Source organism: Microtus oregoni, unplaced genomic scaffold (genome assembly GCF_018167655.1).
Source record: "Microtus oregoni isolate MIOR12 unplaced genomic scaffold, Mior012 000006F_ref0000085, whole genome shotgun sequence".
NCBI classification, from domain to species: Eukaryota; Metazoa; Chordata; class Mammalia; order Rodentia; family Cricetidae; genus Microtus; species Microtus oregoni.
In genome coordinates, this window is record NW_024543065.1 from 51,680,830 (window position 1) to 51,707,557 (window position 26,728).

The window sequence follows — 26,728 nt, forward strand, 5'->3', positions numbered from 1 at the left end:
AAAGTTGGAACTGCAGGGGTTAAAGGCATTTGCTGCTCCTCCAGACGACCTGAGTTTGATTCCAGCATCCACTCCCAGTGTCTCACAACTGCGAGTTAATTCCAGTGTGTGTGTGTGTGTGTGTGTGTGTCAGGCGCCCTCTTCTGGCTTATTTTGGTACTGCATGGATGTGCCCTGCCCCTGAACTATGCCCTCAACCCTGAGATTAACTACACCCCACCCCCCCAATACACACACACACACACACACACACACACACACAAGACAGGGTTTTTCTGTAGCTTTGGAGCCTGTCTAGACCAGACTGGCCTTGAAATCAGAGATCCGCCTGCCTCTGCCTCCCAAGTGCTAGGATTAAAGGTGTGCACCATCACTGCCTGGCTCCTTATTTTCATATTTATATTTTTTTTCTTTTCTGAGACAGATTTCTCTAGCCCAGGCTGGCATGAAACCCACAATTCTTCTGCTTCAGACTCCTGCGTGCTGGTATTACAGGAATGCCCTGTGCCCGGCTTGAGGGATGACTTCTGTGGTAAGGGGCACGTGTGTGTGTGTGTGTGTGTGTGTAGGAGGGAAGGGTGAGTGAGCACTGTTCATAGGTAGTGTCATTTGTGTGTGCTACATACATGTTAGCGAAGATCACAGAGTGGGAGGGGGTCTGGGGATGGGGCCCCCGCTCTCAGCAGTGGGGGTGGGGAGGACTTTCATCCCCCCCCCCCCACCTGCCCGTCACTCACAGGGGCACTCGTGCTGTCCTTCCGTCGCTCAGGAATCTCTGCCTTGTTGGGGTTGTGGGCACTGCTGACCATGGGGCTGGAGGGGGGCAGCCCCCGACTCCCGCTCCCGGCTGCACTGCAGCTTGCTTTCCGACCCGGCAGCCGCTCTTCTTTGAGCTCTGTCTCCCCGGTGCTGGTTGGGCTGCGCTTCGGGTGCAGCGGGGCAGGGGACGGGCCACCTGGTGCAGGGATGGGATCAGTTAGAGCTGAGGTCACCAGAGACACAAGAGGGGATCTAAGGGGTCCCCAGAGACACAAGAGGGGGCACTTCATAATAGCTGCACTTTCTTTTGTTTTCCTTTTGAGGGGGTAGGTTTTTTAAGCCAAGGTTTCCCTGTATATCCCTGGCTGTCCTGGAACTCAGAGATCCTCTTGCTTCTGCCTCAAGTGCTGGGATTAAAGGTGTGTGCCACCAAGGCCTGGCTGGCTACAGTTGCTAATGGTGAAGTATTTTGACATCACTGTCTGCCTTAGGCGGATCTCTGTGAGTTTCAGGTCGTTCTGGTCAGTCAGCTCTACACAGAGAGCTCCAGGCTAGCCACGGCTACATAGTGAAACCTTATTTCAAAACGTAAATTGTTGGTAACAGTGAGAGTGTCTAGAACCACTTGGGGAGTCCAGCCAGGGACAGTCTAGTTTGCCTGTGGAAGTGTCAATGTGTGTGTATCAGTGTGTGTCTGTCTGTGAGGTCATTACATTAATTAGGATGGGAAACCCCGCCCACCTGGCGGCACCAGGCCCCACGAGGGGACTGAATCCTGTAAGAGCGGAAGAAGTGTGTTGAGCGCTAACACCCACGCCCACAGTCACTGCTCTGGGATCCTGACTGGACACAAGGTGACCAGCTCCTGCAGCTGTGACATCCCCACCAGGACAGATTGTAACCCTGAGCTAAATACAGTCTTTCTACATTAGACTGCTTTCCCGAGGATACTTTTCCCACAGCAAAGAAACTAAGTTTCAGATTTCCACGGACAGCCACGCACCACATCGTTGTGGAGAGACAAGAAGGCAGGCTCTCAGCAGTGCATTGTGAAAATGTTCTGTGCTCCAGCTACAGAGCACCCATCCCCACTAGACTTAAAAAACCAAAAAACAAGGTCCCAATGAGGAGCAGAAGGAGGGAGAACATGAGCAAAGAAGTCGGGACCACGAGGGATGCACCCACCCACTGAGACAGTGGAGCTGATCTATTGAGAGCTCACCAAGACCAGCTGGACTGTGACTGAAAAAGCATGGGATAAAACTGGACTCTCTGAACATGGCGAACAATGAGGGCTGATGAGACGCAAAGGACAATGGCACGGGGGTTTGATCCTACGTAATGTGATGGCTTTGTGGGAGCCTAGCCAGTTTGGATGTTCACCTTCCTAGATATGGTTGGAGGTGGGAGGTCCTAGGTCTTACCACAGGGCAGAAAACCCTGACTGCTCTTTGGACTGGAGAGGGAGGGGGAAAGGAGTGGGGGGAGGGGGAGAAGGGTGGGAGGAGGGGGCGTAGGGTGGGAGGAGGGGGAGGGAAATGGGAGGCTGGGAGGAGGTGGAAACTTGTTTTTTTTTTCTCCTTTTCTCAATAAAAAAAGAAAAAAAAACCAAAAAAAACAAAAAACAAAAAACTTATTTATTATGTATAGTGTTCTGCCTGCATGTATGCATGCAAGCCAGAAGAGGGCGCCAGATCGCATTATGTGAGCTCCCATGTGGGTGCTGGGAATTGAACTCAGGACCTCTGGTAGAGCAGCTGGTGCTTTTAACCTCTGAGCCACTTCTCTGCCCTCTAACTAAATTCTTATCAAAGCTCTGTCTCTGATTAATGGGCTAGGTTCCCATTTGGACCATACTCTGTGAGAGGACAAGGAAAAGATAAGGTGAGGTGAAGACGAACTCAGGAAAACAAGGAGGAGGCAAGAAAGATATTATCAGTTGCTTGGGTCAGCATGTTTTTCTAAGATGCCAGTCTTTTCCGAGCCCACCTCTGGACCCATGTTTGTGAGGCAGGATCTCAGGCGGCCCAGGTTTGATTCCCAGCACCCACATGGCACCTAGCATTCCTTCCCTCTCGAGCCAGGTGACGTAGCCCGCTTGTCATCTCACCACCTGGAAGGCTGAGGCAGGAGGATGGTGAATTTGAGGCTGGCCGGGATTATCTAGTGAGATTCACAACTCCTCACAAAAATCTATTTTCCCGGCATCTGTAGTTGCTTGTGATTGACAGTCCAGGCTGGGCTGGAATTCCGGGGCGGGGCACTCACAGAAGTCGCTGTGCCGGCGTTGGCGGTGGTAGGTGGAGGACGAAGCTCGCTGCCCTTTGTTGTGGCTGCTGCCTTTGCTGGAACTTGTCCCGTTGGTGGTGTCGCTGGGCGCCCGCACCCGTGCCAGGGCCAGCCCTGGGGCACCCCGGTCCCCACCCTCCTACAAGAGAAAATACAAACGACACCTCAGCCCTCTGTCCGAGCTGCAGACCCCGAGTCCCTCCACCCCAGGCCTGAGGCCCCACGACCTCTGACCTCAGTCTTCCTGCCCAGCAGGAGGTAGGTGGCGGTCACCTCGTTGTACTTCTGGCTGGTCAAGGCCTCTTTGATTTCTTCCCGTGTGTAGCCCATACCCACCATCACCTCTGGGAGATGGACGGAGAGAAGAGTCAGTCTCCTTCCCCAGGCCGTCCCTTCCACCCCTGTCTCTCAACAGTGTCTGCTCCTCTCCCCTCATCCAGGGGCATAGGAATTTGTTGGGAAGAATATTCCTTCATTAATGGGTCCAGTTTGCTAACCCCCACCTGTTCCTACCCAGAGTAGGTGTGTGACCCAGGTCGGACCAATCATTGTCCAAACCACAAAGACACAAATGGTTAGGTCAACACATGCACACCACCAAGTTTTGACAAATCAAAACCACTAGACCACACTGATAGCTTCAGAAGTCATATGATAGGCACTCTTCCACTGAGCCATGCCCCCATCCCCTTACTGGGGAATTCTAGGCAGGGGCTCTACCACTGAGCCACGCCCCAACCTTGAAGTATTAGTATTACAGTGGTATTTTCCATGGTTTGCAATCATAAAAGCTGACTATGTGGTCACGCTACTATGGTGGTCCATTTCTTTTTTTTTTAATTTATTTATTCTTATTTTATGTGCATTGGTGGTCTGCCTGCATGTATCTCTGTGTGAGGGTGTCAGATCTTGGGGTTACAGACAGTTGTGAGCTGCCATGTGGGTGCTGGGAATTGAACCCAGGTCCTTTGGAAGATCAGTCAGTGCTTTTAACCTGTGAGCCATTGCCCAAGCCCCCCTGGTGGTCCATTTCTTTAGCAATGAAACAGAAGGTTCTCTATCTATCTATCTATCTATCTATCTATCTATCTATCCAGGCTGGCCTTCAAGTTGTTATATTGGTAAGGATGACCCAAGTATTCGGATTACAGGCACACACCACCATGCTGGGTTATCAGTGGCTTATTTTTATTTATTTACCTACTTATTTTATGTGCATGGATGCTGTGTCTGTATGTATATCTGTGTACACCTCAATGCCTGGTGCCCTAGGGGGCTAGAAGAAAGCACTGGGTCCACTGGGACTGTTACAGATGGTTGTGAGCCACCACGTGGGTGCTGGGAATTAAACCTGCGTCCTCTGGAAGAGCAGCCAGTGCCAATCTCTCCAGCCCCAGAGATCTGTTTTCTGACCTTCATAGTCAAAGCCAGGCACTGAAGTGAGCATGTATGTAGATCAACTCCTTCCTCTATATGTTCAGTGCTGAGCTGGCTTGTGTGAACACTGCCATTTCCTAGATAAGGACTAGACGCACAGAGAGGGCAACACTTGGAGTTACACAGCTTGAACGTGCTGCAGGAATATTACATTCCTCAACTGCTGCCCCTCGCTCAGCGATGAGCTGTGGCAAGACGCTACCCAGCAAGAGAGGCGGCGATGGCAGCCTTGGCTCTGCAACACTGCACCCGAGCCGCCGGCGGAACCTGCTTCCTTGACGCTCACCAATTCTTTTGGTGTCTCCGAAGTCCTCCTCGGGCTCCGTGTATGGCTTCAGCTCCTCACCCTCATAGCCAATGTTGATCCATTTGTCTTTCATGATTTGCTGAGGGCAAGGGAGATCGGTGTCAGAAGGGACCAGAAATGTGACATAAGTGGGACTCCCCAGAGTCTACCACCCCCAAACTAGGGCTTGTTGAGGCTTAGCCAGCTATTCCACCCCCCACCCCCAAGTCTTCCCTACCACCCTCCTCCGCATCATCTGGGTCCCCAGAACCCTGTAATCATCCTAGGAGTTCATTAGCTTAATTACTGACGTGGGGGGGGGAACCCGCCCAAGGGCCTCCTCTCTGCTGTGTCTCTCCCCTTAGGGCTGGGGCCCAGCCCCAGGCAGGATGGATGGAGCCATAGGGATCAGGAGATGGGAAGGGGCCCAGAGGGCATGGGGCTGGGGCTCACCTCTAGGGTACAGCGTTTTGCGGGGTTCAGCACCAGAAATCTCCGCAGAATGCTCTCGCAGTCTGTAGACATGTAAAAGGGGACTCGGTACTTTCCTCTGAGGACACGCTCCCGCAGCTCCTGGGAGGACAGGATAGGAGAAGGCACGCTAGCCTCCATAGACAGGGCTCACCCCTCAGCACCCCCCATTCCACCTCATCCCATCTCTGCAGACAAGGCTCACCCCTCATCCCCCCCACTCCGCCTTACCCTACCTCTGTAGACAGGGCTCACCCCTCATCCCACCTCTGCAAACCACCTGCTCCCCACCCTCACGCCCAGACCTCTGGAAGAAGTTCCAGCCCAATCAGTAAGGGACGCTTAGCTCCACTCTCCTGGCTACACTCTTATCTGTGAGATGGGGGCACCTGAAAAGCAGAAATTTAAAAGTCCTCCCCAACTTCAAGATGGAGTCTCACAGAGCAAGCCTCAAACCCTGCACTTCTGAGCTTCCCCGCATCTCGAGAATGCGGGGCTACAGGTGTGCCATGTCCAGCTTATGCAGCGCTCTGCACCTTGACGGGCAGTCAGCTGAGCAGCATCCCCAGGCCCTGAGCAGTTTCTAGGTCGAATTTTTTTTATTAAAAAAATTTTTTTTGAAGCAGGGCCATGGTGGGGCACGCCTTTAATCTTTAAATAGAGGCAGGAGGAACTCTGTGAGTTCAAGGTCAGCTTGGTCTACAGAGTGAGTTCCAGGACAGCCAGGGCTGTTATAGAGATAAACACCCTGTCTCAAAAAACTCATGACAGGGTTTTGCTATATAGCTCTGGCTGTCTCCCAAGCACTGGAATTGAATGTTTCACTATACCCAGCCTTAAGTCTAATTTTGATTTTTCCCCTTCAGATTCTGGAGACAGAATCTCACGCAGTCGAGCTGGCCTCAAACCTATTGTATAGGCAAGGATGATCCTGTCTCTGGCATGCTGGGGTTACAGGCATAAGAAAACACATTCCCTTGATGCAGCGGTGGGAAATGAACTTAGGGCTTCCTGTGAGTTAGGCAAGTACTCATTCAAAAAAGGTAGAGGCTCAGTTATAGAGGGAACAGCACATGAAGACCAGGCTTACACTGGGAAGGGACCCCGCCACTATCCTCACCTAGTACCTGTCTCCCACACAGCCATACTGTTAATGTCCATTTATTCTGGGGTTTGAGAAAAAGAATCTTATTCTATAGATGAGGCTAGCCATGAACTCACAACCCTCCTGCCCCAGTCCACCAAACATCCCATTCTACCGCATTCAAAGGGATACTTATTTGGTTTTTGGTTTGTTTTTGTTTTGATTTTTGTTTTTCTTTTTGGTTTTTTAGAGATAGGGTTTCTCAATAGTTATGGAACCAGTCCTGGAAACTGCTTTGTAGACCTCGATCTCACAGAGATCCGTCTGTGTCTGTGTTTATCTGGGCATGCGTGTGCAGTGCCCACAGCAGCCAGAAGAGGATGTTTGATCTTCCTTGGTTCTGGAAATACAACTTGGGTCTCTAGGAGAGCAGCGAGTGCTCTCAGCCTCTGGGCCAGCTCTCCAGGGACTTGCCTGAGGGATTCATAAAGAACATGACTGAGCCATAAAGATGGTTCAGTGGCCAAGAGCTTGTCAGCATCTGTGCGGATAGGGATTCCAATCCCTAAATCCCACCAAAACGCCAGATGCACATGGCGGACGCCTGTCCATCTAGCCTTGAAGACAGAAAACGGGTCGCCAGAGCAAGCGGGCCAGCGAGAGCAGCCACACCAGAGAGCTCCGTGTGTGACTAAGAGAGCAGCCTCACGGAGCAGTGTGAGGAAGAAAACCTGAGCTGGATCTCCACAGCATCCGCAAGACAGGAGATGGGTTTGGTGGCTGATGGTGATTGCTGCTTTTTCAGAGGACTTAAGTTTGGTTCCTAGAACCCATACGGGGCAGTTCATACCTTCCTTTGGTGACTCTAGTTCCAGGGGATCTAACACCCCCTCTGGCCTCTGTCGGCACCCACACAAATGTGAGCAAACACAACAGGGCATGAAAAGGGCCTGGGGCAGCTGAGCTGTTAGCCTGAGCCTTTGAAAAGGTCTTGGCTTTATATCTAGACTTCCCTTCTCTGTGCTCCGGGACCCCTCAAGCACATTGCAGCTTTGCCTCAACAAGGGAGAAGGAGGGCTGCTGTTACGGAGTCTTGGACGAAAGGAGGGGCTAACCGAGGGACAAAGGGCTCAGCTCTTTATGCTGGGACAAAAAGTTAAAAACAGTTCCTGCCCACATGCTCTCCTGCAGTGGCCAGTCCTCCTTGGCACAGGGAGTTGCTGAGGAATTCCTCCAGGAACTACTCAACAGGGGACATAAGACCAACTAGACTGAGGGACACTCTGAAAATCACTGACCTGAAGCCAATCACAAGTTAGATCACTCAGTGCCCCAGAGAAGGGTTAGGGTCATGGCTCAGTGGTAGAGCCCCTGCCTAGAATACCCCAGTGAGGGGCTGGGGGTGTGGCTCAGTGGTAGAGCCCCTGCCTAGAATCCCCCGTGAGGGGCTGGGGGTGTGGCTCAGTGGTAGAGCCCCTGCCTAGAATCCCCCAGTGAGAGGCTGGGGCGTGGCTCAGAGGTAGAGCCCCTGCCTAGAATCCCCCGCGAGGGGCTGGGGGTGTGGCTCAGTGGTAGAGCCCCTGCCTAGAATCCCCCAGTGAGAGGCTGGGGCGTGGCTCAGAGGTAGAGCCCCTGCCTAGAATCCCCCAGTGAGGGGCTGGGGTGTGGCTCAGTATACCTCAGACAAATGATTTCTCACTGTGGCTGGTAGGATGAGGGTCAGCACTGTTTCAATGTTGCATTTCCTGTGTGTGACCAGCCACAGGAAAATGTCCATAGTCTGAGGAGATAACTGCCTCAGCCTTGAAGGACAGAGGGACACTGTGTCTACAATGAACTGTCCAGCAGGCCATCAATAATGACATGGCTACGTGCGTATGCGGTGACAGCAGCAACCCTCGACTGGATGTCAGCCAGCATGGCCCTCCTGAAAAGGACTGGCCGTCTCTATTCTCTCTTTGCAGCTTTTCTGTATCTTGGCAATGTTTCAAAGCAAAACTTCAAAGGGGGCAAAAAAAAAAAAAACAAAAAACAAAAACCTTCAAATCAATCTGATGACACCCTCCCCACAGTTCCAGTAACTTCCAGTTATCTGGGTTCCTCCCTAGAACCCAGATTTCATTCCTTTTGTTTCCGCTGAGATCCACTGTAGAAATGTCCAGTAAACTAAGATGAAATCTTTTTGTGCACCTTTTGTTTTTTGTGGTGCTGAGGGAGCAACCCAGGACTTCCTGAACCGGCTACAGCCTCAGCTCCCTTTGACTTCTGTTGAGACAGTTTGTCACTAAGATGCAGGCCAGCCCCTGCCTCAGCCTCTTCGGGGCTAGAATGACAGGCATATCCCATTCTATACAATGTTACAACAAAAACCATTCGTAAAAGCACAACTCTGAGGAGTTGTAGGGTGTCTGCTGAGTGCAAAATCATCACCACTAATAATTTCAGGGTATTTTTTTTTTATCATTTTAAAAGAAGCCCTATAAAAGTGGCTCAGTGGTAGAGTCCCTGCCTAGAATCCCCCAGTGAGGGGCTGGGGTGTGGCCCAGTGGTAGAGCCCCTACCTAGAATCCCCCAGTGAGGGGCTGGGGCGTGGCTCAGGGGTAGAGCCCCTGCCTAGAATCCCCAGTGAGGGGCTGGGGTGAGGCCCAGTGGTAGAGCCCCTGCCTAGAATCCCCCAGTGAGGGGCTGGGGTGAGGCCCAGTGGTAGAGCCCCTGCCTAGAATCCCCAGTGAGGGGCTGGGGCGTGGCTCAGGGGTAGAGTACTTGACCCTCAGTTCCATCCTACACACAGCAAACCTCCGAGCCCTTTAGCTGCTCTCCCCTGACCTTAGGCATCCACCAATCCGCTCACACTTTATATGGACTTCCCTATTCTGGGTATTGCACAGAAATGAAACCCCGCCCTGGACTCTGTCACTGCTCTTGAGGCTCACCCCTCCTGCCACGTTTCTGCCTGTCACAAAAAGTAGATCTGAAAAGCCTTAGATGGGGCATGACCCAAAAGTTTCTAATGATTTGTTTTTCGCCAGAGCTGGCCAAGACTAGAACCCAAATCCACCAGCTGAGCAACTCACAGCTTGATCCCCAATATCACTGGTCCCATTGGCTGGCCTACTGTAGGCAGGCACCCAAGTCACCCCTGCCCCTGCCCGACCTGTCCCTGGCACCTTAAGGTTGTGCCCATCGAAGGGCAGGGAACCGCTGACCAGCGTGTAGAGGATGACGCCCAGGCTCCAGATGTCCACCTCTGGCCCATCGTACTTCTTGCCCTGGAAGAGCTCTGGGGCAGCGTATGGGGGGCTCCCACAGAATGTGTCCAGCTTCGACCCCAGCGTGAACTCATTGCTGAAGCCAAAGTCGGCAATTTTGATGTTGGCCTCGGCATCCAGCAACAGGTTCTCAGCCTGAGAGGGAAGAGGAGGCCAGCGGATCAAGACAGAGGATCACTCTGAGCCTGGCTGACCTAACTGGCCCTGCTCCTGCCTCTGACTCCCCAAGGCTGGGATTACAGGCACGAGTCACCACACCCAGTGTAAGTGCGCTTGTTAATACAGCCTGTGGTTCTGGCAATACTAGGTAATCGCTCTTCAGACTGAGCCGTACCCGCAGCCTGGTCACATTTTCTTTCCTGACATCTGAGGCGCAGCAGTCCAGCCTTCACCTTAGTTCTGATGGCCTTGGATGAGGCTGCCACCAGCAGGACCTGGGAAACCATTCTGGTCAATTCCAGTCTCCTCCACTAGGTGGCGAGCAACCTCCAGATTAATTCTCATCAACCTAGCAGGTGATGCCGGCAAAGTGCCTCCTCACAGAGCAAGCATCCAGTCACAGACAAGAACAAGTATCCAAAGCCATTCCACAGTGGGCTTCATGTCTGCAAGGGGGCCTCCTTTTTGTGTTGTTGAGACAGAGTCTATGTGGTTCAAGGTGGCTTTGACCTCACTACGTAGCCAAGGCTACCCTCCCAAGTGCCCTGCCTCCTTCTCCCGAGAGCTGGAATTACAGGAGAGATCCACCAAACCCAACTTCCCCGAGTTTTTTTTTTTTTTTTTTGGTTGTTGTTGTTAACTATTTTGATACAGGGTCTCATAGAGCTGAGGCTGGCCTTAAACTCTGTTGATCCCCTTTTGCCCCCTGTGGGTGAACCTGAACACAGGACCTTGCAAATGTCAAATAAAACACTCTATTACAAACTGAGTTCATAACCCTTGAACTCCTCCTGCCTCTGCCCCCAGAGTTCTGGAGCTAGCCCCAGGGTTTCTGGTGTTGTTTTTTTATTATTGTATGCACGTGACTGGGGAGTGGGATGGGAGGTGTACAAGACCTGTGGAGGTCAAAGGTTAACTGCAGGGTCAATTCTCTCTCCTTCCAGCACTAGGGTCCCTGGGGATTGAAGGGCTGATGGGAGGGAACAGCAAGCATCTTTATCCACTAGGCCACCTCTGGACCCTCCCCCAGGGTCTTCAGACTTCAGAGTTTGTCTTTAAAGCCCTTAGTGTCCAGCCCAGCACATGGTAGGTGCTGACGAAGGGTGACCCAGACGGGCTTGCACGGAGCCTACCAGACTATAAGGTCTTAGATTTCTGTGTTCTTTGATTGGGGGTCTGAGGAAAAGCCAGAGAGGCTGCCAGGCTTGGCTGCAGCAGGAGGCTGGGCCCTAGGGGTCGCTTTCCCATGCCCTGGTGCTGGCGCTGTGGCCTCTCTGTCACTCTAAGATCCCAAGACCCTGTGGAATTGAAAGCCGAGTTCTCACAGACGCCAGGGGACAGAAGAAGGAACAACGTCAGAGGCACCTCAAGGCCCCGAAGGCCGAATACTGATACCTTATCTCACCCGCCCTTCTGAGACCAGTCCAGGACACTTGGTCCCAGTCCTCCCACCTCACAAAGGCCTGGGAAAGAACCCTGGGTACTGGGTGGCAGCCGGGGAGCATGAGGCATGGCTGGCAGGGCTGGGGTGCCTGGTCACGGTGGGAGGGGCTTACCTTCAGATCCCTGTGTACAATGTTCTTCTGGTGACAGTAGTGCACGGCAGACACGATCTGCATAGAAGACAGTCGGCAGCGCTGAAGCCACCACTGTGGCTGACCGCCACACCCGGTACACCCCCCTGGGGCCTCAGTCAGGTCAGAGAACAGGGGACCCAGGCAAACTCCAGCACCTGACACCTGAAATTCAGTCAGATCACAAGCGCGCAGGCGGACACACACACACACACACACACACACACACATCTATGGGACTAGGCCATGTGTGGAAACTCCCCAAGTGCCCCTGTTGGAAACAGGTGTGTGGGCCCAACTCACTAGGGCTACCATCCTCACCCCCAAAAGGCAGCCCCTGATGGAGGTCCTCACCCTGTACAAAGGGCACGCTCGAGCTTCACTTGCAGGTCACACGGGCTGACACGCCTGTGTGTCTCACACCTGTACTGGATCTTTGCACCCTAAGTCTGTCCCTCACATGTGCGCATCCTCTCAGTCACCTGACTTCTGGTGTGTCCTCTCCCTCCATATACACTCTCAGCCACCAATGTCCACACCCCGACTTGTGCCCTTCACGGAATCTTCCACACCAGGGCACTGCATGACACACCCAACACCTGCAGGCCCTGCTGCCCTGAGGCCCCACTCCCACCCTGCCCTCCAATGCATGCGGCTTTCACACACCCACACACGCACCTCATAAAGGGCCCACAGACCATTCTGTGTGTCTTCTATGAGACTATGTGTGTTTCTGCACGCTCACATGCATGTGAGTGTGTGGGTGCATGAGCGTGGAGGCCAGAGGTGGACATGGGGTCTTGGTTGTTCTCCACGTTATTTACTGGGCAAAGGTGTCTCTCTGGCTGAACCCAGAGCTTGCCAATCAAACTAGTGCAGTTCCCCAGCCACAGTGAGCCCGTCTGTCTCCTGAGTGCTGGGATGGAGGTTAACCACCATGTCCACCCCTCCTGTCCACCCCACTCTGGTGCTGCACCTGCTGAGCCAGCTCCCCAGCCTTTCTCTCACAACAGAGTCCCGGGCAGCCCAGGCTAGCCTCGAGCTGAGGTGGCTGAGGATGACCTTGAGCTCCTGATCCCCTGCCACCATCCCAAGTGCTGGGACACCCCAGCTCTGCCATCCATATTCTGGTACTTTTCCCATCCTTCCGCCCTCATCCCAGGCCTCCACATCCACACACCTGTATACCCACGCTCATTACCAGCTTCCCCGGGTCCCCAACAGCTTCCTCCCACCGAGCCCCTGCACACCCCATCCCTGTGCACAGGCATCTGCAGAGTGCCCTCCTTGGTCCTCACTCAGACCTTCTTCCCAGGAGCTTGTCTCACCTGTCGGAACTTGGCCCGGGCCTCCTTCTCCTTCATGCGGCCGTGCGACACGAGGTAGTCAAACACTTCTCCTGCAGATGGAGGGGAAGAGGGATCAGAGCTGGAGCCAGATGGCATGACGGTAGGGTGTGGGGTGCAGAGGGGTGCAAAAACAGGACATGGGGTGCAGGGGTGTGGGAGCAGGGCGTGGGGTGCAGGGGTGTGGGAGCAGGGCATGGGGGAGGGGCTCACCTGCGCTGGCATATTCCATCACGAGGTACAGCGTCTTCTCGGTCTCTATCACCTCAAAGAGCTTTACTGGGAGGGGGAGGAGGAGCGGGTAGGGTTAGGTGAGAGTGGAAGGGCGGCTGTTCTCCCAGACCCCACAGCCACCTGCCAATCATCACACGCCTTCCCCACCCCGGAACCCTCAGTGGCTGCCTACTTGTGGCCAGGTTTTTCAGGCTGCTCAGCCTGCCTTTCTCTACACCACAGTTTCAGCTCGATGAGGCTGGGATCTGTGCCCACGTTGCCAGCAATCAGCAGTTAAGCAGTAAATACAGGTCAGGGCCACCTCCAGGGGAGCTAAAGTGTGTTCACCCCTGCCTAATGACACTGTATGCGCGGTTCACATAGACCCGAATGCAGTGTGTGAGCCTTGATATAGATCCGTACTCGAGAAGACAAAACACGGGCTCAGAGAAGCTAAGTCACACGGGAATCGGCGCCACAGCGATTGGGTCTCTAATACAGTCCCACTCTCCCTTCCCAAGGCCCCACCATGGCCGGCTTCCGGGCCAGCTCCGACATCTCCTCACCGATGTTGGGGTGGTTGAGTCCCTTCATGATTCGGACTTCTCTGAACAGCTGGGCAAGGCCAGAAAAGAGAAACAGACAGTAGTGAGGGGTGGTGGCTTTGGGGATCCCCCGCCCCCAGGCCCGGTGAAGTCTGAGTTCTACCCGAACTGTGCTTCCCTGGGCCTCACCTTCTGCAGGCTACTGGGGTTTAGCTGGGTTTTATCAATGATCTTGATGGCAACCTAGAGGAGGAAGAAGGCGGGAAAGTCAAAATCCCCCGGTTCAGACCACACGGGCTACACGAGAGGCATGCAACATTTTCTCAAATTTTCTGAAATATTGAATGTTAAAGTCTTAATGGAGCTGGGAATGGTGGTCCATGCCATCACACCAACAATGTGGAGGCAGAGGGAGGGACCAGCCTGCTCTATACAGCAAGTTCCAGGCCAGGAGTGGCTGGAGAGGCGTTCAGCACAGTGACCGCTCCTGCAGAGGGCCCTGCGGACGTCAATTCCCAGCACCAGCCTGGCAGCTCCCAACCATCAGTGAGTCTAGTGACAAGATGTCTAACATCTTCTGGCCTCCTTGGGCCCCTGCACTCTTGAGCATACATCCACCCACAGAAACACAGACACACAATTTAGAGAAGTAAGTAAATAATATAAAACGAATTTTATATCAGGTGTGGTGGAACACTTGGAGGGCAGAGGCAGGGGGAATCTCCGTGAGTTCTAGGCCAGCCAAGACTACACAGTGAGACAGACCCTGTCTCAAAAAGGAAAAAAAATAAATAAATAAAAAGTAAAAATTTAAATTTAAAATAAATATAACGGGGGGGGGGGGGAGCAACCTCTGGAATGGAGTCCGCACCCACATATGGGGAACAGCCTGTGCTCGCACCTCGGGGAGTGGGCCCCGTGCCCTTGCGGGATTCTCACACAGGGATTTTTGAGAATTCTGTCAGGCACGTTCCATGCCAGCACTGAGACGATCATATGGTTCCTTTCATGTGTGAAAGTGACGGAGCACAGGAATAAATTGTGGAACGACAAAGAACTCGGCTTTCCTGGGAGGGGCCCAGCGCTGCCATCACAGGGCTGGTGCTAAGGCTTTTGCGGGATTCCATCCCCAATACTGTGTTTGAGATGCTGGGGCGGGGGCGAGGGGAGGATGCATTCCTGCAGGGTGTCCTCAGACCTCTCTGGACAAATGTGATAAATGAAATTAAAACTAAAAGGAGCTTTGACTTAAGCCTTGGTCAATCTAGAAAACCCTATCGCAGAAAAGGGTTTTAATTTGAATTTACACTGAAGATCAGCCTGCTGGTCTGTTTCTTAGGATTTGTTTTGCTTCTTAAAAAGCCCCGATGAACTGGAATGAACTCTGTAGATCAGGCTGGCCTTCCAACTCATGGAGATCCACCTGCCTCTGCCTCTTGAGTGCTGGGATTAAAGGCGTGTGCAGCACCATCATGACCTGGTTCTTAGAGTTCTGGGTTGTATTGTTTATGTGGTCCTGGGCATCAAACCTGAGGCCTTGTACAAGCCAAGCAACTCCCTCTACCACTGAGCCACACCCCCAGCCCCTCACTGGGGGATTCTAGGCAGGGGCTCTACCACGGAGTCTCACCCCAGCCCCTCACACTCCAGCATTGGACGGAGTGGGAGGCAGGCTAGTGGATGCCAGTAGCGTGTCCCATTTAAGTGAAAGAACCTGTCACAAGGCAAACAGATGAGGGGCAAAGATACCTGATGTCATGTCTGGTCCCTCCCTCTTACACACATATATACAACAAAGAAACAAGACAACAAAAACATGCAAAACCCAAAGAGGAAGGCAGGCAAGAAACTTTTAACCCTCTTTTCCTATTGGGGTTGTTCTGGAAAAATCTGAGCAAGCTGGGGCTGGACAGCTCAGTACTTAAGAGTGCTTACTGCTCTCTAGGAGAAAAGTGTCTGTCCCAGCACCATGTCAGGAAGCTCACAAGGGTCTGTGGCTCCAGCTCCAGAAGATCTTATGCCCCCTTCTGGCCACTGTGGGCATGTGCGCGCACGCATGCGCACATGAAATTCAAAATAACATTAAAAGCCAGGCATGGCAAGCACATGCCTTTAATTCCAGAACTCAGGAGGCAGAGGTAGGCAGATATTCGAGTTCAGAGCAAGTTCTAGGACTACACAGAAAAAACCCTATCTCAAAAATCAAAACGAAAAATAAAAATAACATTAAAAAGAATTTTAAGCCTGGCAGTAGTGGTACATGCCTTTAATCCCAGCACTCGGGAGGCAGAGGAAGGGAACTCTGTGAGTTCGAGGCCAGCCTGGTCTACAAGAGCTAGTTCCAGGACAGGCTCCAAAGCTACAAAGGAAGCCTGTCTCAAAAAACAAAACAAAACAAAACAAAAAACTTTAAATTTTAGGTTAGGCCTAGTGGCACACGCCTTTAATCCCATCAAGCAGGAGGCAGAGGCAGATGGCTCTCCAGGAGTTCAAGGCCGGCCTAGATTATATAGGGTGTTCCTGGGCAGCCAGGGCTATGTAGAGAGACCCTGTTTCCAAACAAAACAAAACCAACTTTAGATCAGAGCAAATGGGGGAATTCTCTATGGTTAGAAGGACAAGCGGGACCAGTCCAGACCTCACACCTCCTGAACTCCCCTGCCCTGCGTCCCTTGGTCACCAACACTTACCTCCCGACCAGTTAGGATATGCCGGGCCAGCTTGACTTTGGCGAAGTTGCCCTTCCCGATGGTCCTCAGCAGGCGGTAGTTGCCCACATGCGGTTGTTCCTCGGGGCAGGAAGCGATAGAGTTCCGGCAACGGGCACCCAGAGATCGGCTGGACCAGGATGGCCCTTTGTCTGAGGAGCGGCCACTGCCCAAGGTGCCATGCTGTGGGTAGAGAAGCATATGAGTTGTCCCAGTCCACTCCACTACAGTAGCACCCGAGGGCCAGGGTGGGTGGCTCTCTGGAGCTCTGGCCAGTGTGCCCTCCTGCCCCTTTGCAAACTCGGGCCATAGAAAAACTATGCTTTTGGGGCCTCCCCCTTTCCCACAAAGAGGTCTCCAGTAGGGCTCTGCTTGGATGGCGGAGAGCTTGCCTGGAGGCATTACGCCCTAGGTTCTAGCACTCTGGATGGAGAGTGCAGGCAGGTGGATCAGGAGTACGCAGCCAGGAACAGGCTTGAGTTCCAGGCTAGCCTGGGCTACCTACATAGCAAGCTACTCCTTTGCTTTGTTGAGACAAGCTCTTCTGAAGCCCAGGCTGGCTTTAAAGTGGTTATGTAGCCAAGGGTAACGTCCCAGATGCCTGCCTCCACTTCTCAGACGGCCATCATGAACCACCGCACAGGGCTCCACGCGGCCTCGGCCAAGGAAAAACCAAGTGCTGGGGAAGAATTTCATGGCGGGTGGAGTGCTTGGTGCCTTAGCGCATGGCTCAGGGGTTTACTCCCAGCAAAGCACAAAATGGGGGCTTCTAAAGAACCCCACCCTCCCCTTCTCACTCCTGCGACCGCCAGCATCCTCAGACTACATTCTTCTTCAAAACGTTGCTGACCTCAACCCCGAATGAACATCAACCTCCATCCAGACACAACACCCCCTTTCTGGCCAGCACAAATCCCAAACACCCCATTTCATCCGCCAACACCCCTGGTTCGGCCCCAAATCTGTTTTCCTTGGGGTGGAGAATGGGGAAGGTGGGAGAGGGTCTCATGTAGGTCAGGCTGCCCTCCAACTTGCTATGTAGCCAAGGCTGACTTTGAATTCCTGATGCTCAGCCTTGGCCCATCAAGTTCTGAGAATACAGGCCTGCAGTCACCGCACCCGGCCTTCCAGCCCCTCAATTCTACACCCCGCAAACATGTCCTTACCTCATTCCCAGCTGACTGTCTGGACATTTTTATGGTGGTAGACTCACTACCCAATGCCCAGCTTTCTGTGGTTTGAAAATGTTACATAGAAAACTCTAGCAATAAGCCGGAGGGTGGTGGCCCACACCTTTAATCCCAGCACTTGGGAGGTAGAGGCAGGCGGATCTCCGTTTGGGGACCGGGCTGCCCTACAGAGTTCCAGAACAGGCTCCAAAGCAACACAGAGAAACACTGTATTGAACAACCAAACCAAAACCAAACCTAAAGCCAAACAAACAAAAAACCCTCCAGCAACACATTTTTTGCATTTTTCTTTCTTTGTTTTTGTTTGTTTGTTTTTTGAGGGGGAGTTTTAAGCAGCCCAGGCTGGCCTTGAACTTATCAAGTAACTGGAAGTGACCTTAAACTTGCTAACACTGAACGCACCTATTTCAACAGTGTTTGCCTCTCTTGTGGTATCCTATTTATTGACATATTTTTCTTTTTTTTGGGTACTGGATCTCAATCTATAGCCCAAGCTGGGTTGGAACATGTACCAATCCTCCTGCCTTTGCCTCCCAAGGGCTGGAAATACATGCATGTTGAACTTTATGCTGCAGTTGAGACAGGGTCTCCTGTAGCCCAGGCTAGCCCCGAGCTCCAAATCCTCCTGCCTCAGCCTCCCAAATGCAGGGATTACCAGCCTGTGCCACCTTGCCCAGCTTGCACCTAATTAATTGACCTTCCTGATCACCCCACATGTAGATGTGAAGAGAGAAATCGACTTGGAATGGGTGAGATTCGGGGAGCTTCTGGGAGAGTCTTAGATGGGGTGGGGGCTGTCTTGCCATCCCTGCTGCCCCAGATTCTCCTGCAGACAACAGAACTCTCCATTCTGCCCCAACGTCCCTTGCTGGCCATTCTGTCCACCTCTCCACGAAACACTGTTTCATCCTGACTGCCCTCCGCCACCCCGCCTGAGAGGGACAAGCGCCCTGCCCTGCCATCTCCCACGCCATCAACTCCTCTGTCCCTCCCCAGCCTCTTCAACGAGGTGACCTGCTCAGGCCCAGCTGCCCTGTCCTGATTGGGAACCTCCAGGGACTGGGCCTTCCTTTCTTGGCCAGATCTCCCTCTGTGTCGTCCTCACGGCTGAAGGAAAACAGGACACAGGACACAGAGGAAGGGAAAAGGCTGGACAGCCAGAGAGAGAGCTGAGGCTTGGGCTCCCATGGCAGGCAAGCTGTGCCACGCCTACATCAGCAACCAGCATTTCACAAGCATGGACAGCCCATGAATCATCGTCCCCATTTTACAGTCAGGGGAAACTGAGGCCTGGAGAGCGGATCTGAACCCAGTCATTTTGCCAAACTGACATGTTTTTACATGTGTTACATTAGACAGACCCATACTTCCACACCCGTTCTTGTCTTTGGCTCATTCTCAGGTACTAGAGAAGTGCCCCTCCATGGAGCCACACCTCAGCCCCTCACTAGGGGATTCTAGGCAGGGGCTCTACCACTGAGCCACACCCCAGCCCCTCGCTGGGGGACTCTAGGCAGGGGCTCCATCGTTGAGTTATGTCCCTAGTACCCCTTCTCTTGTATATTGTATGTTTGTGCAGGTGTGCTCCCCTGTGGAGGTCAGAGGTCAGCTTTGGGCCTCTTCCTCTGTTACTCTCTTTACTAGTTTTTGAAACACTTTCTTTTTAAAAAAACAAAAATAACAAAACTGTTTTTAATTGAACTATATATTTTTCTCCCCTCCCTACCTCCTCCCTACCCTTCTACCCTCTCCCATGATCACCACGTTCCCAATTTACTCAGGAGATCTTGTCTTTTTCTACTTTCCATGTATGTTCTCTTAGGGTCCTCTTTGTTGTCTAGGTTCTCTGGGATTGTGAATTGTATACAGGCTTGTGTTTCTTTGCTTTATGTCTAAAAGCCACTTGTGAGTGAGTACATATTACATTTTTCTTTCTGGGTCTGGGTTACTACACTCAATATGATGTTTTTTGGATCCATTCATTTGCCTGCAAATTTCAAGTTGTCATTTTTTTTCTGCTGTTGTAGTACTTCATTGTGTAAATGTACCACATTTTCCTTATTCATTCTTCGGTCAAGGGGCATTTAAGTTGTTTCCAAGTTCTGGCTATGACAAATAATGCTGCTATGAACATAGCTGAGCACATGTCCTCGTGGTACGATTGAGTATCCTTTGGGTATAACCAAAAGGAAAACACTCCTTCTTCATTGAGCCTAGAGACGGTCATTTCAGCTAGACTGGCTGGCCAGCAAGTGCCTAGTATCAGCTCATCTCTACGCCCCAACCCCCACCCAGTGCTGGGGTGACAGGCACGTTCTGCCATGCCTGGCTTTTACGTGGGTACTGGAATCTGAACTCAGGTCCTCGTTTTCGCCCAGTAAGCACTTTACCATGCAAGCCACCTCCCCATCCCTCCCTCCAACTCTCATTTTAATCTTAATTTTGAGATAAGGCCTTGCCAACTTGAAATCCTCCTGCCTCAGTTTCCCAAGTAGCTAAGCTTAGTGGTTACTCCACCACGCCTGGGAACGTGGTGTTTAGGATGATTCCACTGGCCAAGGCTTGTGCAGGCAGGAACCTCACCCACACTCAGTCCCCAGCAGAGCCCAGTGAGGAAGGTCCCTGTGCTCCCACAGTCCAGGGAGAAACAGCGGCTGGGATGGGATATGGGCCAGCCACCGTCACCCATCTTCCTCACAACAGGCAAAAGGAAGATGCCCACCAGGTCTGTCAGTCATCCCCAAAACTAGGGAAGCAGAGGCATCAGATTTTAAATCCTGGATCTGTCTGAACAATGCAGTGAGTTCGAGGCCAGCCTGAACAACTCAGTGAGCTCCTGCCTCAGGGACAGTGAAAGAGCTGAGATAATTCAGGAGTTAATCAGGGGCTGGGGGCGTGGCTCAGCGGCAGAGCCCCTGGTTACCCTCTGCACCACAGTACTGTGGATATGGTAGGCAGAGGCCCTTCCAGAAAAAAAAAAAAAGACTATCCCAGGCCGGGTGGTTCCGAATTCCACCCCTGGTGCCTCCACATGTCCCGGCCCATGCCACTGGCACCCCAGCTCCACATGGGTCCAGTCACAACGAGCATTCTCAAACCCAGACTCAAGCTTCCCTAAGGCTCAGGCAGGGAGAAGGCCTTGCTCAAGGGCACAGGGCCAGTGGGTGAGCAGGCTCCTGAGCTCCAGGTTCCTGAGTGCTGAGCCTCCCAGATCTCCCAGATGCCAGTGGAGGCTCTCAGCCCCCCCCCCCACTCCCAAGGGGCAGGCGGGTGGTGGAGATGGAAGATAAGGTCTCTGATCCCTGCTGAGCCAACAGCCTGGAGAAGAATCCCTGTTGGATATTGCCAGGGCCCCCCTCACACACAGGAAGGCATTCCATTGAAAGCTGCATGGCAGGGACCCCTGTGAGAGGGTAGCTGGGTCAAGGGATGAGGACCCCCCCGGGGGGTCAGAGGCAGGAGCTAAAATGGGCTAGCACCACCAGCTGGCTTGGGTCCTTCCTGAAGGCCCAGTGCCCTAACACTAGGCCTGCTGCTAGGGGAGATATGGAAGCTGGCCCCTGGTCTGCGAGCCCTAGAACTTCGGGTAGAAGAGTATGCCCATATGTGGCTGTCACCAGTCACCAGGTAACATCAGACTATAGAAAGAGATGGGTGTCACTTCAGTCATAAGTCATCCTTCCAGAATGGAACCAGGACAGAACCACCCATTCGAGTATCCCCACTACATGCCAACAATCTTAGGAACGCAGGAAAGAGGAAGGCCCAGCCGCTATCGTACAGAATTGGAAATCAAGGCTCAGGTGAGGTCACTGGCCTGAGGTCACACAGCAATGAGATGTGAATCTGAGTCTATTTGAATAATTAAGGTAGCAATAACCACAACACGTGATGTGAGGAAGTCCCTGCCAGGGAGGTGCCGCCATCAACCCACTGACAGGGAAACTGAGGCTGAAGCAGGCTCTGCAAGCTTCCCTGACAACTAAGGACAGCTGGAGTTTGAGAACGCACCGCCTCCTGACTCAGATCCACAGCCATGCCAACAGCCGTGAGCGCCGCCTATGTACCAGCCTTCACCCACATGTCTCCGGTAATTCACTGCGGGACTCAGTCGTTACTCCCACCCCCCCAACACAATACACCTTCCAAGGCAGGAATGGGGTGGGGGCAGGAGCCTGAACCCAAGAACCGGGAAGCGGGTACCTCTCTGGAATGACTGGGGAACCAAGGTGGGTGGGGCTGGCTGAAACCGCCAACTTGAAACTTGGGCCAATAGGGGAGAGGGACAAAGGGAAGTATTCCTGACTGGCATTAGAGACACTTGTACTCAGGAGGCAGAGGCAGGTGGAAGTCTGTGAGTTCAAGGCCAGCCTGGTCTAGGAGTGAGTTCCAGGACAGCCAGGCCTACAATATGAGACCCTGTCTCAAAACAAGTGTCTGATTGGGCTCTGGCAGTGAGAGGGTGATGGAGGAACCCACGTCCCAGTGAGAATGCATTGATGAGTTAGTTGGTTTTGAGGGATCTGGAAAGCTGTCATGAATTATGGGAAATGCGGGGAGGGGGGGCGTGCTGTGAGGGAAGGAAGTCCTGGGATGGGAGACAGGGAACAGCCAAGAGTCCCAGAACTCCCAGAAGTCGGGGCTAAGGGTCCAGCATGAGGAAGTCAAAGGCATGGACAGAGCAACCTCGCGGAGGAAGGCTTAGAGCCTGGGGTCCAGTCCAAAGTCTAGGGGTGCAGACCTGGGGGCAGGAAGCGGAGGAGAAAAGCCTAATAAGGAAAGGGGGAGGGCTCCATTGAACAGGAGGCATGGAAGGGGGTGAGGAGGGGTCGTGAGGCTGGGAGACTCGGCTGGAGCTTGCCTGCAAGCTGAGGCGGCCGGGAGTCAGCCTGGTGCAGGGCCTGGAAACCCAAGCCCGGGATGGAAGACTGCAGCTTGAATGCCAAGACTTCTGTAGAAAAACCAGCCGAGTCTAGGTCGCATCTAGGGGAGCCCAGAAGAGCCAAGGGGCCAAGGACAGGGCTGCCGGGCCGAGCAGGGCCAAGCCGGGGAGCCGAGACACCTTGAAGGAGCCATGCAGGGCCCAGGTGGCATTTGGCTTCCTGGGGGAGGCGGCTCCTGGGGACTGACTAGAGGTGGCAGGGGGAGCCAGCACCCCGACAAGCAGGAGGCAGGGAGGACAGCTGGGCCAAGTCGGGTCGGGCCTGGCTGGGAGGTTGGGGGGGTGGGGGAGAGCAAGGGCTGCGCTTCGGGGACCCGGGGACGTGCGGCGCCGCGAAGGGTCGAGCCCAGCAAGGCTGCGGACTAGCCAGGAGGGGACAGACACGGCAGCCGGGGAAGGGAGGGGCTCCGGCCGGCAGGGGAGGGGGCTTCCTGGAGGGAAGAGACCGGGCGGAAGCGCTCTGCAGAGGGACAAGAGAAGGGTCCAAAGACAGGGGCGCCCCTAGGGGTCGGGCTGGGCTGGGGCTGCGGGGAGGAGGGAACAGAGAGGCCTCAAAGTCATGGGAAACGTCGGTGGGGGCTGCGGAGCAGGGAAAGGGGACGAGGACCGGCGGGGCCGGTGGCCCGGCGGGGCGAGGGGTTCCGTGGCCGGACCCAAGCAAGGTTCCCAAGGGGCTGGGCCCCACTCACCGTGTCCGAGTTCCGATCGTTGCCCGGGGCCAGCGCCGTCCTCGAAGACATCTTCTCTGGGGTCCCAGGAGGGAAGGGGACAAGGGGCGGCCGGGTGGGGGGGGTGGGGATCCTGGGGTCCCCTTCTTCCCCTCCCCCCCCAGCCGACCTGGGGACGTGAGCTCAAAAAAGCTGGGCGCCGTGGACGCCCGAGTCCTCGCTGAGCGAGCAAACGAGAGAGCGAGGGCAGGACGGGGGAAGGGAGGAGACACCGAGGGTCTTAGTAGCCCGGTGCAAGGGGACCCCGGGGCGCCATCTGGGCGACGGGCAAGCGGGAGGGTGCACGGGCGGGGGCCGGGGAGGGGGCGCGGAGCCGGCCCGGGGCGGCGGCAGAGGGAGGCGACCAAGGGGCCGGGGAGGAAGGGACGTCAGGGGGAGGGGCGGGAGGGGCGGGGCCCAGGGAGACCCCGCCCCCGCTGCCGGCTCTTAAAGGTACAGGTCAGGGCCGGCTCGAGAGTTCTGGGGGCGGAGGCAGGTCTGGGCGCGCCGCTCTCCAGCAAGTTCTCACAGGAGAACCGGGAGTAACTGGCCAAGAGAAGGGCAGAGAGATGCTGAGGAGGAGAGAAGAGGGAGCTGTTGAGATATGGGAGAGACACAGGGACACACGGACAGACACGAGGTGGGAAGAAGCAGAGTCACAAAGAGAGGGACAGAGAGAAGCCAAGGACAGAGACAAAAGGACTGAGGGCAGAACGGGGGACAGAGAGAGACAGAGAGAGCCAAGGCAGAGGGAGGAAACGAAAGAGACAAAGAGAAACTCAAGGAGTCTAGATCTGCAGAGAAAAGGAATAAAGAACGAGAGAGGAGAGGGGGAGAGAGAGAGAAGAGAGAGAGAGAGAGAGAGAGAGAGAGATGCCTGCCATCCCAAGATTTGGGAGATTGCTGTGAGTTTGAGACCAGCCTAGACTACACAGCAAGATCCTGTCTCATGGGGGGGAAAAGTCATCCTGAGCTTCGAACCAGGAGTAGGGAGTGCAGTGACTCCACCCTGAGGATGACAGGCAGCCCTTGCTGGCTTCACTTTCCCAGTGTGCACATTAAGGGGGCGGGAGCCTCGTTTTCCTCCCTGGCTGGATGCCCAAACAGGTGTAGGCCTGCCAGGGCAAACAGATCGGTTTGGAGACCGTGAGAGCTGTGCGTGCATAGTGGGCTGAAGGGAAGGGGGGGTGGGTAACATAATCCTGGTCCAGAGCCAGGTGCCACTGAGGGAAGGTCTCTGCCCCACTGTCTTTGAAAGCCTTCCTGAGCCTCAGTTTCCTTTTGTGAAAATTAGATGTTGCCAAGCATGGTGGTGTCCTAGAAGTTTCGGAAGTTCCAGGACATCCTCTCAACTACACAGTGAGTTTGGGACTAGCCTCAGCTACATGAGGTCCTGTCAGACAAAATGAGGGGGAAAGAGACAGAGTGCTAGAGCTAGCCCACTGGATATTATTACGGAACTAGCTGTTAAGCACAAATATTACTAAAAAATTAAATTATGCAAGTAAGTGAATTATATTAATATTCAAGTTGGGGGGCTGGAGAGATGACTTAGCAATTAAGAACACTGGCTGCTCTTGCAGAGGACCTGGGTTCAATTCCCAGCACCCACATGGCAGCTCATGACTGTCTGTAACTCCAGTCACAGGGAACCTGATGCCCTCTTCTGGCCTCTACAGGTACTGCACACACATGGTGCACATACTTACATGCAGGCAGAACACCCAACACCAAATAAATTTATAAGGTAGAAAAGAAAAGACTAAAGCAACAGTGAGTGGCAGGCCAGAGATTATTTTTTATTACAATTTATTACAATTGAACAATTTATTAATTTGGGGGGTGTGCATGTGGAGGTCAGAGGACAACGTTTGGAAGTCATTTGTCTCCTCCCATTCTCTGGGTCCCCAGGACTAAACTCGGGCAGTCAGTCTTAAATGCAAGTGCCTTCACCCTGAGCCAGCCCTCCGGCCCTATGCATTTATGTATTTTGAGGCTGGGTTTCATAACCCAGGCTGCCTGAAAGTTCTTGAGTGGCTGAGGTTGGTCTTGATCTTCCTGCCTCCACCTCAGGGAGTGCTGAGGCTGAGGTGCACCTCAGGAAGGGGTGAGCCACCACACCCAGTTATAGTGCTGGGAATGTTGGTTTGGTTTTGTTTGAACAGGGTAGAGCTAGAACACAGCCTCCGCTACCACAAATTATGCAGTCAACTCCCACACGGGGGAAACTGAGGGGTCAGCATATCCAGGCAAACCTCACCTGAGAAATGAAATCCACCTTGCCAATCACACTAACTCCCCTGGCAGGTAAGTGTTATTTGTTTTTTTGAGGCAGGGTTCCATTCCGTAGCCCAGGCTGACCTTGAACTTCTGGCCAGCCTCCCATCTCAGCCTCCCGAATTCTGAAATTATATATGCGAGACAAACACTTTTCTTTTTGTGCATGATATCACCATGTAGCACAAACCCTCCTCCAACTTTTAATCCTCCTGTCCCAGACTCCCAAGTGCTAGGAATTTGAACTCAGAACCCTGGTCTCTTAAGTGCGATGACTTCTCTTTTTCTCAGCGATAATAGTGCAGCCAAGATGGCACTACAAACCAAACTGCATATATAAATAAAATGCTTCAACTCAAGTTGTAGTACACGTCTGGCATCCCAGCACTTGGGAGACTGAGGTAGGAGGGATTCTGTGAATTCAAGGCCAGCCTGGTCTACACAGAGAATTCCAGGGTGACCTGGGCAATATAATATGACCACGCCTTTAATCCCAGCACTCCACAGAGGTGGAGATAGGTGGATCTCTGTGAATTGGAGGCTAATCTGGTCTACAAAGTGAGTTCAAGGACAAGCAGGGCTACACAGAGAAATTATGTCTCAAAAAAAAAAAAACAAAACAAAACAAAATAAATACATAAAAATAAAAAAACAAAAGTGGAAGCTAGATAATGTTAAGGGAGGAGCTTTGGGTGGGTTCCTAGGAGCCTTGTGACCCCACAAAGACTGTTCAAGGTAGAATGGAGACCCCCAGGGTGGAGCGCACACCCCACCCCAGCCCAGCCCAAAGCGTTCCCGGTCCCAGCTCTGACAGCTGCAGTACCCATATCGACCACCAGGGGGCAGGTGGTTGTCTTCCTACTCGCTCTTAGGGTCTGTCTCTCTGCCCCCACTTTCCAGTCCTTCCTAGACGCACAGACTGAGTGGACGAAGCTTGAAAATGTAACATTTAGTGAAAGAAGCAGGACACAAAGGTCACATCATACAATTTGTTTTCTACGAAATGTTCAAAAGAAGGAGCTCCGCCACCGAGAAACTCAAGCCCTGGCTGGATTCCTGGTTCCCCGCGGCTTTGGGAAAAGGCAGGATGACTGTCAGAGTCTGTGGGTTCTCTTCAAAGTGATGGAGACACCCGAGATTCAGATGGATGCTGGCGTCTTCTGCTACCACCCTGTGATTGCACCAGGACCCACTAAATTGCAAGACATCAAAGGATGAATTTGGGGCTGGAGAGATGGCTCAGCTCTTGCAGAGGACCTGGGTTCAAGTCTCAGAACACACACAGTGGTGGGCAAACAGTGGGGACAACCATCTGTAACGGTTCCAGGGGCTCTGTCTCCTTCTAGCCTGTTGGGCATTGCATGCTTCTGAGTCACTCACACACATAAAATAAATAAATAGTACACTTCTGTTCTGTTTTTCGAGACAGAATTTCTCTGCAGCTTTGGAGCCTGTCCTGGAGCTGGCTCTAT

At 53.3% G+C, this 26,728-nt stretch overlaps 1 protein-coding gene and 1 pseudogene across 2 annotated transcripts in view; both read right to left on the reverse strand.

The window, feature by feature from the left end:
* Nucleotides 1–23,345, reverse strand: part of Mark4 (microtubule affinity regulating kinase 4) — a 30,785-nt gene extending 7,440 nt beyond the window's left edge. For both annotated transcript variants that reach the window (XM_041653670.1, XM_041653671.1), the window contains exons 1-13: nucleotides 22,962–23,345; nucleotides 16,123–16,323; nucleotides 13,622–13,675; nucleotides 13,454–13,502; nucleotides 12,888–12,953; nucleotides 12,657–12,727; nucleotides 11,311–11,367; nucleotides 9,494–9,730; nucleotides 5,225–5,344; nucleotides 4,772–4,871; nucleotides 3,283–3,392; nucleotides 3,028–3,187; nucleotides 738–955 (exon numbers count right to left, since the gene is read on the reverse strand). In XM_041653670.1, the coding sequence (XP_041509604.1) occupies nucleotides 738–955; nucleotides 3,028–3,187; nucleotides 3,283–3,392; nucleotides 4,772–4,871; nucleotides 5,225–5,344; nucleotides 9,494–9,730; nucleotides 11,311–11,367; nucleotides 12,657–12,727; nucleotides 12,888–12,953; nucleotides 13,454–13,502; nucleotides 13,622–13,675; nucleotides 16,123–16,323; nucleotides 22,962–23,012 (1,494 nt within the window). In that variant the 5' untranslated portion in view covers nucleotides 23,013–23,345. The remainder of the gene's footprint in view (nucleotides 1–737; nucleotides 956–3,027; nucleotides 3,188–3,282; nucleotides 3,393–4,771; nucleotides 4,872–5,224; nucleotides 5,345–9,493; nucleotides 9,731–11,310; nucleotides 11,368–12,656; nucleotides 12,728–12,887; nucleotides 12,954–13,453; nucleotides 13,503–13,621; nucleotides 13,676–16,122; nucleotides 16,324–22,961) is intronic.
* Nucleotides 23,346–25,139: 1,794 nt separating this feature from the next.
* Nucleotides 25,140–25,294, reverse strand: LOC121450231 (annotated as a pseudogene).
* Nucleotides 25,295–26,728: the final 1,434 nt, after the last annotated feature.